A 12836-nucleotide genomic window follows, 5' to 3' on the forward strand; every position below is an offset into this window, starting at 1 on the left:
AACTGTTCCTGAATATGGAGGTATGCGTTTTCACACTTCTGTACCTCTTGCCTGATTGGAGACGGGAGAAGAGGGAGTGACCGGGGCTAGACTGGTCCTTGATTATGCTTGTGGATTTGCTAAGGTATTGTGAAGTGTAGACAGGGTCAATGGAAGGGAGGTTGTTTGTGTGATTGTCTGCACAGTTCTCTGCTACTTCTTCTGGGTTTGGATGGAGCTGTTCCCAAACCATACTGTGATGCATCCTGATAAATTGTTTTCTACGAGACATCTGTAAAAGTTGGTGAGAGTTTGTTGGGACATGCTGAACCCTTCTAAAGAAGTAGAGGTGTTGGTGTGCTTTCTTGGCCATTGCTTCAATATGGGTGATCCAGGAGAAGTTGTTGGTATTATTTACTCCTTGGAATTTGAAGATTTCAACCTTCTCTACTTCGGCACCTTTAATGCAAACCGGGATATGCGTACCACTTGGCTTCTTGAAGTCGAATATTATCTCCTTTGCCTTGCTGACATTGAGAGAAAGATTGTTATCTCGACACCAGGTCACGAGGTTCATGATCTCTTTTCATGTGCTATGTTTCATCATTATTTGATATCTGTCCCACGATGATGGTGTCGTCGTGAATTTGTAAATTGAATTTGAATTGTACATGGCTGCACAGTCGTGGATGTACAAAGATTAAAGAAGGGGCTGAGAACGCATCCTTGTGTGGTAGCTATATGGATTGAGCTGCCAGAGGAGGAAGTTGAGGCGGGTACTATCACAACGTTTAAGAAGCATTTAGGCAGGTTCATACGGTTGATTTAGAGAGATATGGGATAAATGCAGGTGGATAGTTCTCATGTAGCTGAGGCATGTTGGTCAACATTGACAAGTTGGGGTGAAGGGCTTGCTTCCACACTGTAGGACTATGACTATTTGTTTTGTAGAATTGATCTTGGATTTATGTATATTTTATATTTTCGTGCATTGTCTGTGCCTACATGATTGTGATGCTCCTGTAAGCAATTTTTTTCAGTGTATCTGCACCTCACCATGCTTACACATATGACAATAAACTTGATATGACTTAAAATGGGTGGTAGGTAGTCAGCATGGATTTGTTGGGCTGAAGGGCCTGTAAGACTGGTGTATCGCTTTATGAGTTCTATGATATTTTAACACAGTAAAAGCATTGCATGTGAAATTCTAAGCACATTTTTTCTTAATGTGCTTTGAATTCTTTCTACGATTAAGTCATTTTATTCTTAAGATAAAATTATCTGCTTTTGATCTTAATGTACAGTATGTTATTTTGCAACAACAAAAAAAGTGAGAAAGTGTGACCAACCTGGCCCATACCTACCTCTGTATTTTTGCTGGGAAAATGAAGTTTATTTCCTTATCTTTTTTAAGGCTTTTATATTTTACTCATAATCCTTTTACTAAAATCCAGCATCATAAGAGAGATTTACAATATTTAGGTGTGGATTTGTCTCATTATGTTAATCCTTTTGAATTGAAAACTGAATGGAAAACCCCTGTAATCCTATTTTGAGTTTAAGAAGTTTAGAAAGTATTCCTTTCATTTATTGTGTTTTTTTTAATAGTATTCCTCCATTGATGCTGACCAGCCATTGTTCCAGCCATTCCCTTCAGAAATTTTCTTTCAGAACTATAAACCCTGTGAAGTTTATGAGGTACCACTGAATCTCCGAAACTATGACCAGGTAGGTAAACGTTGGGCGAATGAAAGAAGTTATATGTAAAGTTCTATCCATCTGCTTGATGATGAATTTAACTTTGGAGTTGAGGTTTTGGACTGCAAGGTTTAGGGAAGATAAATAAAGAATTATTTTATATGTATACAGTTCTTTCCCTGACTTCTGGATGTCTCAATGAAGTTCTTAGTGAGTAAAGTATTTTATAAAGTGCAATAACTTCAGAAAATTGTGAGACCTCTCTGACCTTTCCTTAAAGGCCAATTTACTGTGGTTGTATAGTACTGAATGATCAACCTTAATATTGTGCTTCAGAAGCTTCGATGTAGAGTCTGAAGGAGGATCGCGACACCAAACCTCACCTATCCACGTTCTCCAGAGAAGCTGCCTGACCTGCTGAATTACTCCAACAATTTGTGGCCTTTTTGGATATAGTTTAAATCCTTGATGATATGACTGAGAATTGACTGAGCTAAAGCCAATAGATCGGAGAGAGGTAGAAAGGTTCATTATTCTGAAGAAGTATGTGCTGAAGGAATTTTGATAGTACAAAGGTGTTGTTATCTACCATATCTTAAAGGGATAATTGCTATTGTGATTTATTTTGTTTTCAAATCTCCATGACAACTTTTGACAATATCAGAGCGGATTTAGTAAGAATCAAAGGTTTTTATGAATTGAGTATTCATAAATTGAATCAAATTTTTATCAATTGAGTATCTAATCTCTTGGGACTAGTGAGCAATCTCATTCTCTGTTCTATCAGCTGCATTCTGTTAAAAGTAATTCCAGTTCAGCTTTACTTGAAAATCATGGCCATCAGCTGTGGATTATTTCAGGTAAATAGAAACCTTCAGCAAAGACTTTCTGGTAGCACTAAGCCTAATGACAGCTACTGTATTGGCTGTATAGCATTTCAAATAGGGAAGTTTTGCTAAGGCTGCTGATAAACTTGCAGTAAAGAACATTTGCAGCTACAGTACAGACGTTTGCTGTGGATAGGATGAAAGCAGTAGTTTGGTGTCTTCAAAGGTATTCCAAAGGTATTCTGCATTCGATATTTGGAGTGAATTAAACTATTCCAGAATTATACTGGATGAATTATGGCCTGAAGATGGCCTGAAAATGCTTTTGAACACAGTGATAAAATTTCCTAAACATTTAGGACTGGAAGTTCTACCCACTTTCTCAGTGCAATTCATCCAAAGTAATGAAAAATAATGCACAGATAACGGAATTAAAAAACACCCCAAATTATAGCATATTGATTTTTTGTGTTCTTTTGTGGTTCATTAAAAGGACATTCCTAGCCATCCTCAAAAATCTGACTGTATTTTTCCACTAATTTTTAGAGATTTTTGAGGCATTGAAGAGGCTCTTAGAATTAAATTTTAGTTGTGAATGTATTATTAAATGGAACACAATGTAGCAATCGGTACAGTCATGAACTTTGGCAGAAGGAATGAAGGTGTAGATTATTTTCTATGTGGGGAGAGGATTCAGAAATCGGAGGTGCAAAGGGACTTGGGAGTGTTGGTGCAGTATTCCCAAAAGATAAATTTGCAGACGAAATGTGCAGGAAGGAACTGCAGATGTTGGCTTAAACCAAAGATAGATACAAAAAGCTGGAGTAACTCAGCGGGACAGGCAGCTTCTCTGGAGAGAAGGAATGGGTGACGTTTCGGGTCAAGAGTCGAGAGTTACGCCAGCTTTTTGTGTCTATCTTATGTAAATTTGCAGGATGAGTCGGTGGTAAGAAAAGCAAATGCAATGCTAGCATTTATTTTGAGGGGTATAAGAGCAAGATAAATGTGAGGCTAGAACATTCAATAGTTTCTGCATAGATTTAAAGGAAATGCTAAAAAACAAGTGAAACAATCACCCAGGGGGCTGAGGATCTAGTGAGAGGGAGGAACTTTAGTCAGGAAATAGTGTTAGAACATTCAGTAGTTTCTGTCCCAGAGTAATAAAGAAGGGGCCCTAGAAATTACATATGGTGATTTTTCCAAATAGACTGGAAATTCGGGACTGGAGACTAATGTAAAGCCATTTTTTAAGAAAGGAGGGAGAGAGAAAAAAGGGTATTATAGACCAGTTAGCTGTACATCGGTTGTGAGAAGATGCTTCAGTCGATTATTCAAGATGTAATAGCAGTGCATTTGGAAAGCAGTGACAGGATCGGTCAAAGTCAGCATGGATTTATGTAGGGGAAAATGTGCTTGGCTAATCTTCTTGAATTTTTTGAGGATATAACAAGTAGAATGGAAGATAGATGCAAACAATCACCCAGAAGATACCACATGGGGGGGTAGGGTATTCTATAGTGAGAGGGGAAGCAAAGGAACAGAATGAGGCAGTGGTGGGAATCCCCCACATTAGTCAGGAATTAAATGAAATAGTATGTGGATGAGGGGTAAACTAGGATGGTGAAGCTGCAGGGAAGGCAGATGGGCTGAAATCCCCAGGGCTTGATAGTATCTGCATCCCAGAGTAGTCACTAAAAAGCTGGAGAAACTCAGCGGGTGCAGCAGCAATGGAGCGAAGGAAATAGGCAACGTTTCGGGCCGAAACCCTTCTTCAGTCTGAAGAAGAAGGCCCTAGAAATTACGGATGCATTGGTGATCATTTTCCAATGTTCAATAGACTCTGGATCAATTCCTACTGCAGTCGCTTGCATTCACTGGAATTTAGAAGGATGAGAGAGTTCTTATAGAAACATAACATTCTTAAGGGATTGGATAGGCTAGATGCAGGAAAAATGTTCCTAATGTTGGGGGAGTCCAGAATCAGGGGGTCACAGTTTTAGGAATAAGGGATATGCCATTTAGGACTGAGATTAGGAAAAACCTTTTCACCCAGAGAGTTGTGAATCTGTGGAATTCTCTGCCACAGAAGACAGTGCAGGCCAATTCACTAGATGTTTTCAAGATACAGGTAGTTAGATTTAACTCTTAGGGCTAATGGATTCAAGGGATATGGGGAGAAAGCAGGCACGGGGTACTGATTTTGGATGATCAGCCATGATCATGTTGAATGGTGGTGCTGGCTCAAAGGGACGAATGGCCTCCTCCTACACCTATTATCTATGTTTCTATGTTTCGGGAAAAAAACGTAATTAGGTACATTTAAAAATCTCAAGCTGCCAACAAGTTATTTGAACGTTTTGGCTTTGTTGTTTATCAAGGTCTTTTTATTACTGATTGATATATCATTATGCTGCCATACCCACTATATACTGAATTTTGAATATGTTTGTTTACTGTTGTATAACATACCCCTTCCACTATGTGAAATGATTGTTGTCTCCTTTGTAATTTTACCTTAATTCATTAAATATATTTTCAGGTTCCACGAATGGTTAAAGTTGTTCAGGAAGATTCTCCATATTTCAGAATTGTCTGTCCCAGTGACGTTGGTCGGAAAGTAGCACCTGGCATGGTCACCACTTTCAAGCTCGTTTTCACACCAGAGGAAAACAAGGTGTGTGTTTGCAAATGAGTTCTATTGAAAATGTCATTCAGTTATTACAAAGAATTAGAATCTCGAGGGGTTAAGTTGGATAGGGTTGTACTCATTTTCTTTGGATATTGTGAATAATGCATAAAAATTGGATCTGAGATGCACATAAACAGCTGTGAGGTAAAGTGTATAAGATGCCATCAGGGTAAAGTTGTTTTCACATTTCTGCCTAACAGGCATTGGCAGCAATAAGTATATGCAGATCATGATGCAAGTTAGTGTGAAATGCTGATTAGTCATCAGGGTTGCCTTTTTCCAGTATGCACTCCAGCCAATCCCATGTGTCAAACAGCCTTTACTACTCTTTGAAGAAGCTGAAATCCAGTTTTGTTTAGTTTATTGTCATGTGTGCCGAGGTACAGTGAAAAGCTTTTGTTGCATGCTATCCAGTCAGCAGAAAAACAATACATGATTCCATTCAAGTAATCACAATGCCTAGATACATGATAAGCGAATTATGTTTAGTGCAAGGTAAAGCCAGCAAAGCCCGATCAAGGATAGTCCGAGGGTCACCGATGAGGTAGATAGTAGTTCACCAGTGCTCTGGTAGTGGTAGGATGAAATGGAAGAGAAGAACAGGATAAAATGGAATGAGGAGGAAGTAAAGGAATAGGAGGAGAGAGTCTACAACATATATATATCCCTTCCTACCCTGTCACTAAGTGATCAAATAGTTCATAAGGTAGACAAAAATGCTGGAGAAACTCAGCGGGTGAGGCAGCATCTATGAAGCGAAGGAAATAGGCAATGTTTCAGGTCGAGACCCTTCTTCAGACTGATGTGAGGGGTGGGGGGGGGGGGGGGGGGGGGGGGGGGGTTGCGGGAAGAAGAAAAGAAGAGGCAGAGACAGTGTGCTTGAGGGAGAGCTGGGAAGGGGAGGAGAAAGCCGGGACTACCTGAAATTAGAGAAGTCAATGTTCATACCGCTGGGGTGTAAACTGCCCAAGCAGAATTTGTGGTGCTTTTCTTCCAATTTACAGTGGGATTCACTCTGGCCATGACGGAGGCCCAGGGCAGAAAGGTTGGATTTGGAGTGGGAGGGGGAGTTGAGGTGCGGAGCCACTGGGAGGTCAGGTTGGTTATTGCGAACCAAGCGGAGGTGTTGGGCAAAGCGATAGCCAAGCCTATGCTTGGTCTCACCGATGTAGAGCCTCTTCCATGGCCAGAGTGAGGCCCACTGTAAATTGGAGGAGCAGCACCTCATATTTCGCTTGGGCAGTTTACACCCCAGCGGTATGAACATTGACTTCTCTAATTTCAGGTAGTCCCGGCTTTCTCCTCCCCTTCCCAGCTCTCCCTCAGCTCACTGTCTCCGCCTCTTCCTTTCTTCTTCCCCCCCCCCCCACTCACATCAGTCTGAAGAAGGGTCTCGACCCAAAACATTGCCTATTTCCTCTGCTCCATGGATGCTGCCTCACCCGCTGAATTTCTCCAGCATTTTTGTCTACCTTTGTTTTTTTCCCGCATCTGCAGTTCCTTCTTAAATAAATAGTTCATGAGTATACTTAAACCTTGTGCACTCACTTTTCACTAATGGAACACTTTTTATTTTTCAACAGTCACTGACTTACAAGAGTAAAATGCACACGGTAATCTAATTTGATGTTCAGTATTTTAATCATGACTCCAAGGAATTGAATTTCAGTACCAGAGTACAACCCTTGTAAGCCACTGTATATTTAGTGTATGTGACCTAGGATGGATATTTAATCCATGGTATTTAAATATTTTTGTGGGCTCACGTATGTTCATTAATTTATTCTTCTTCATCGCCCTTCTCAACAGTCCCATTGTGTACTCTCTCTATTTACAGCCCATTGAAATGATAGAATGGAGCAACTGCATTGCCTTGGCACATGCATTATATTGGATCAGTTCTCTGCTAGCTCCCACTGAGAAATATCCTTTAAGCATTGACATACTGTGGAGTGCCCACCTGGCAAATATTGACATGATTCTATCTGACCCCTGTCCTAACTTTCAATAATAGCTGTAAAAGAAAATTGTGCTCTTTATAATAAGGTCAAGTTGATTGAGTATTTATAGGCTGGCAGATAAATACTTGGTAGGAAAAATGTTGAAGGTAGCTCAGATTGAAACAATCATATATTTTGACAAGGAGAAAATAGCAGCCAGCACAAAGGGGTAATCCTCCCTGACAAGCCTCCAAAGAATGTATTTCCAATGGTATAGACATGGTAAATCAGGGAAATGCTGTGAATTTGGAGTGCATAGACTTTAGGAAGGCCTTTTGACAGCTACCACTGGAGAATATCAGTAGATAAGAGTACGAAAATTATGGGACAATCAGAATTAGCTATATAATCAGACTTGGATATCAACTTTAGGAGAATGATGCTAAAATTTGCAGATTATACCAAAATAGTTGAAATGGGGTATAGTTTTAAAATGTCAATGTTGTAGCGATTCCAAACTTTGTGATCAAACCGTTACTTTATTCGGTGAGATAAGTTTGACATACATGTGGGTTGGGACTCTAACATATTGAGTCATTGCTGCTACTTCTGAACGAGGGCATTGACTCGAACTCAGCTACCTGTTGACTGATGATCTCAAGGTAAGATCTGCCGATGTAGCAAGACCCTTAACCCATGATGTCACGTGACAGTCCTCGTAACCACTGACGAGGGTTCGACAGTAAGTGGTCTGACCATCAGGTGACGCCACAATGTGAAGCATTTAAAAAAATATAAAATAATCTTCAAAATATGGATGTGCAGGGAAGTAATCAGAGTACCCTAAGAGAAAGGTGCAATATCAGAGCTTTAAAATCAGCTTCTCATTTTTTTTTTTACAGAAATAGGCAATGAAATTCCAGATAACAATACAAAAACAATTGATAATAAAATCCAAAAGAAAAGAGTGAGCTTTTGTATTTCCATAATAATCCTACAACTACTTTGTTGTATGGAACATTGGACTCCATACTAAATATATTGAAGGCTTAGAGAGAATGAAGTATTTGAAAGGTATACTGCAAATCATTAGAATGTTAGAATGTGAAAATATAAATTTAAATAAAGATTGAGAAGTGGATCTCTTACAGTTTACAAAATAGCACAAGAGCAATGAATGTGCAAATGCCCTTCAGTTGACTTCAAGATTACTTTGCATAGCTCATTTAAAGGGCTTTAGATGGCATATTGAATAATCTTTTTGCTGACATGGATAAAAGACATCTGATTGGGTCAAATGAGCTGTTTGATCTCATCTCCTGTGCACCTGTCCCTCACCATCACACAAAACTGAAGTAGATTGAAAAAGCAATATTTTGTCGCCCTCTCCTTCTATGAGAAGTGATCATGGTCAAGACAAGCAAGCTCGTAACTCAAAAGTCTAACTGAGGGAGAAAGTGAGGCATTGTTAAGATCATTAACTAATTGTAAAACATGCCAGGTACTCATCTTTCCGAGATGTGGAGCATTCCCACCAGAAAATATGCTGGTTTCCTCCACCATATGTCAGAAACCCTCCTCACTCTCAACTCAACACCAATACACTAAGCAGCCTTAATGTAGGCAGAAAGGACTCCAAAATCTTGCTTCTGTCATCTTGCACCATTGATAGAAATTTCCCTATCACATCACAATTCCTAGTGGTGGTTTTTCTACGATCTTCACAAGGTCATCAAGGTTACTAAGAGACAATACCTGGACAAACTTGTGTCCTGATATAATCATTCGGACATCTGCAGACTGTGGCAAGATCTGAATACTAGTAGAGGTGTTGGCCTGCCTTCTTGACTATTGCATTAATGTGGTTGGTTGTTGTGTTCGAAAAATCACTGGATCAGACACAGAGTTTGTTTCACTAGGTATTTTATTACAGTGCTAAATAAGGCACATACACTTGAGTATCCCTGTATATCCCCGTACGCACTCGCCAACCCTGAGTACAGAGCAGAGCACGACGCAGGATGTTCCTACATACACTCATGTATCCCTGTACGCACTCGCAAACACAGCAGCGCGCGCCGCAGGATGTACCTGTTCTTGATCACTGGGCCCGTTTGTGACATGGTCCAAGACTGAGGCTCTCTCTCCAAAAGGGCGTTCGACACCATCCTTTATGGCATTTCTTATCTGAGCAGACTGTGTCACTACCCCCTCCCCGAGCCAATCATATGCCCCCCTTGTTTGCAATGTTTCCGCACTACTAGCGGAAGGGGGCGTAGGTGGTCTACCCAACTATTGCTGTTGTGTTTTGTTCACCGATGATGCTACGCTTTCCCATAGAATTAGGTTCCCAGGCATGAATACATGTGCAGAAAATATCTCCCACTTGTCTGGGAAACGGTGTGTTTGAATCTTGTTTTCAAAGTGTTGCTAATTTAGCTGATAACTTCATTTTACATATTAGTCTGTTTAACACTGACACTACATTGGTCCATAACATATAGTTGGTAATGTTAACGCCAAGGAACGTGAAACTCTGAACCATTTCCACTTCAGCACCATTGATGCTGATTGGGGCATCCACAATTCCTGAAGTTGATAACTATCTCCTTCATCTTGCTGACATTGAGGATGTCTTCTGCAAACTTGTAGACAGAGTTGCAAATTTGGCCATAACTTCATTTACAAATTTGCAGATGACACCACTGAGGTAGGCCGGATCAGAAATAACAACGATGCAGAGAACAGGAGGAGATAGAGAAATTGTAACGTGATGTCAGGACAACACCTCAATGTCAGCAAGTTGAAGAAACCAGTCGAGTGTGTAGAGGGAGTATAGAAATGTCCTGAGAAAGGTCCTTGCAGGGTACCAGTATTGAGAATTATTGTGGAAGCTGTGCCGTCACCTATCCTCACTGATTGTGGACTGTGGGTCAGCAAGCCGCGGATCCAATGGTAGAAGAGGCTGTGCTGATTGCTGGGTCCAGGAGTTTGGAGATAAGTTTGGATAGGATTATGGTGTTGAAGTTAGAGATAATCAATAAATAGGGGTCCTTGTTTTCTAGATGTTCCTTAGGTGTTCCATAGATAAGTTTAGAGTGAGGATGTTGTGATCTGCAGCGGACCTGTTGTGATGGTAAGCAAACTACAGTTGTTCAATGCTGGCTGGGAAGTTGAGTTAATGTGCGCCATGACCAGTCTCTCGAAGCACTTCATGATGGTAGATGTCAGAACCACTGACGGGAGTCATTAAGGCAGGTTGCCCTTCTTTGGGATCTGGATGATCGTGATCTTAAAGCAGGTGGGGAGCTCAGAATGGAATAGTGAGAGTTTAAAGATGTCTGTGCATATCACTTCCAATTGATCTGAGCAAGTCATGATGACACGCTCAGGGACTCCATTATTTGGGACAGTTCCTTTCTGTAGAATCACTCTCAAGAAGGCCAGTGTTACAACTGTCACAGTAACCGTCAGTGTAGGCGCACCTGGTGGGACGGGTGATTCTCCTCCACCAACCATCTGTTCAAAGTTGAATGCTGTTGAATGCAATGAGCTTATTTGGGAGGGAACCATTGTTGCCAGCGGAACTGTCCACCTTCGCTTTGTGGCCTGTTATAGCGCCAATCAACAGGAATTCATGCCATTGTCTCGGGACTCCATTTTAGCCCGGAATTCCCTCTTGGCATCCTTATTGGCTGTGCCAAGGTCGTAGATAGTTTTCCTATACTGGTCATGATAGTTGGACTTGAATACTACAGACTTGGACTTCACCTGAGAGCGGACCTCGCATTTCATCATGGTTCATAAAAGGTGATGTTGCATTTGACGGCGAAACACATTTCTTGGCCAGGTTTCCATACTAAAGACAATAAATTTCTGCACTTAAACCTCTTATTACGAAGGGGGTATTATTGTATGTAAAGCCCAAAAATATTTATTAACAAGATGTGTTTTTGTACCTTGTACCTAAGCAGAAGACATGGGATATTGGGATTTAGTTTAGTTTAGAGATACAGTATGGAAACACGCCCTTCGGCCCATGGGGTTTACTCTGACCATCGATCACCCAGTTCATAGTTGTTTTATGTTATCCCATATTCTCTTGCACCTCCTACACACTAGAGGAAATTTACAGAGGATAATCAGCTTACAAAACCCATTTAAATGAGATTTAACCTACGCAGTCGTGGGAGAACATTCAAAGTCCACACATACTGCATCCGAGATCAGGGTACAATCTGGATCTCTGGCGCTATATAAAATATGGTATAGCAGAAGACCTTTATACTTAAACTAAACTCGTTGTTATGAATCACCGCTAAAAGACAGTGCTTGGTGTATATAACACAGAAACCAATTGTGAATGCAGCTACTTGCTGATGAAGTAAAAGAGTATTGATCAATAATTTATGTACATCACGTTTTTTGAATTACAAAATAATGCTGGAAATGATAAAATAATGTTCATGTAAAATTATTGAAAACCTTAATTAATGTTATGTCAAAGGTCATGTGGAACTTAGCCCAGATTAGAACACTACATTCTTGGAGTTATCCCAAGGAGTTTATTCTTTAGTACCAGGAGTTGTTTCTGTTTTTAAAAATAGCTACCATTAGCTGGAAATATGGATCATTGCTCAAAAGTAATTGAACAGTATTGAACCCACAATCTCCAAAATAGATAGAGTGGAATTATCTGATGCTGGGCTTCTCTAATAGAGTAGGATATTGGTTCCATAATGAGATGATCTGCTAAATATGTTCGGCAACATGCTTAAGTTTAACATCTGGGAGTTTGGCTTGTTTCTATTGGGTGCTACATGTTGAGCTATCTGAATAATTAGTCAGAATGCTAGGAATAATTAATGGAGGCTGCTGCTGAGGCTGATGTGCTCTATAGATCTTGAAGACCCCTCTTCCATAATTTCCTTCGCATCCTATATGGCTTCCTTGCTGACTTCACAGGCTGAGATGCTGGTGCAAACATTGTTCCGGACCCAGTGCTTACAGGGGTTGTCCCACTTGGCCGTCATTTACGCGACAGGCCAGTAGTGACTGACGCACGATGGTTGCGCGCGTCATCATGTGTCTGCACAGCCGTCTGGAGTGCGTGACATCATTTGAATACCCAGTTTATGATATTTACCCAGTTTATGATATGGTGATTTTCTAAAATGTTCCCGTTTCTTGAGTGGTGTTAGTAATTGGAAAAACTGCAGATGTAATGCCACTATTCAAAAAAAGAGATGAATGAAAAGTAGCAAGCTGCAGACCAAATTAATCTGTGGAAGGAACTGCAGTTGCTGGTTTAAATTGAAGATAGACACAAAATGCAGGAGTAACTCAGGGGGACCGGCAGCATCTCTGGAGAGAAGGAACGGTTGATGTTTCAGTCTGAAGAAGGGTCTCAACCCGAAACGTCACCCTGTCCCACTTGGCCGTCATTTATGCCACATGCCGGTGGCGCGCGAAGATTTCGTGCAGCACGAAATCCTGGCACGCTGCACGATACCGCGCGCAACTCCACGCCACTCCATGTGCCCGTCCTGTGTTACCCACACGCTATTCACACGCTACCCACACGCTCCCAGTTTGCGTAAATGGCGCACAAATGATGGCGGTGGGACAGGCCCTTTAGTGTTTGCTTAATTTTATACCACTTACTCAAATTGGAGCACATATTTCTCTCATTAAAATTTA

General features: G+C 40.8%; 1 protein-coding gene across 1 annotated transcript in view; it reads left to right on the forward strand.

Moving 5' to 3' along the window:
• Positions 1-12836, forward strand: part of hydin (HYDIN axonemal central pair apparatus protein) — a 341361-nt gene that overhangs the window by 16538 nt on the left and 311987 nt on the right. Inside the window, exons 4-5 of the mRNA XM_055648745.1 lie at positions 1591-1710; positions 5047-5181. Of these exons, the coding sequence (XP_055504720.1) occupies positions 1591-1710; positions 5047-5181 (255 nt within the window). The remainder of the gene's footprint in view (positions 1-1590; positions 1711-5046; positions 5182-12836) is intronic.

This window comes from Leucoraja erinacea, chromosome 17 (assembly GCF_028641065.1).
Source record: "Leucoraja erinacea ecotype New England chromosome 17, Leri_hhj_1, whole genome shotgun sequence".
NCBI lineage: Eukaryota > Metazoa > Chordata > Chondrichthyes > Rajiformes > Rajidae > Leucoraja > Leucoraja erinaceus.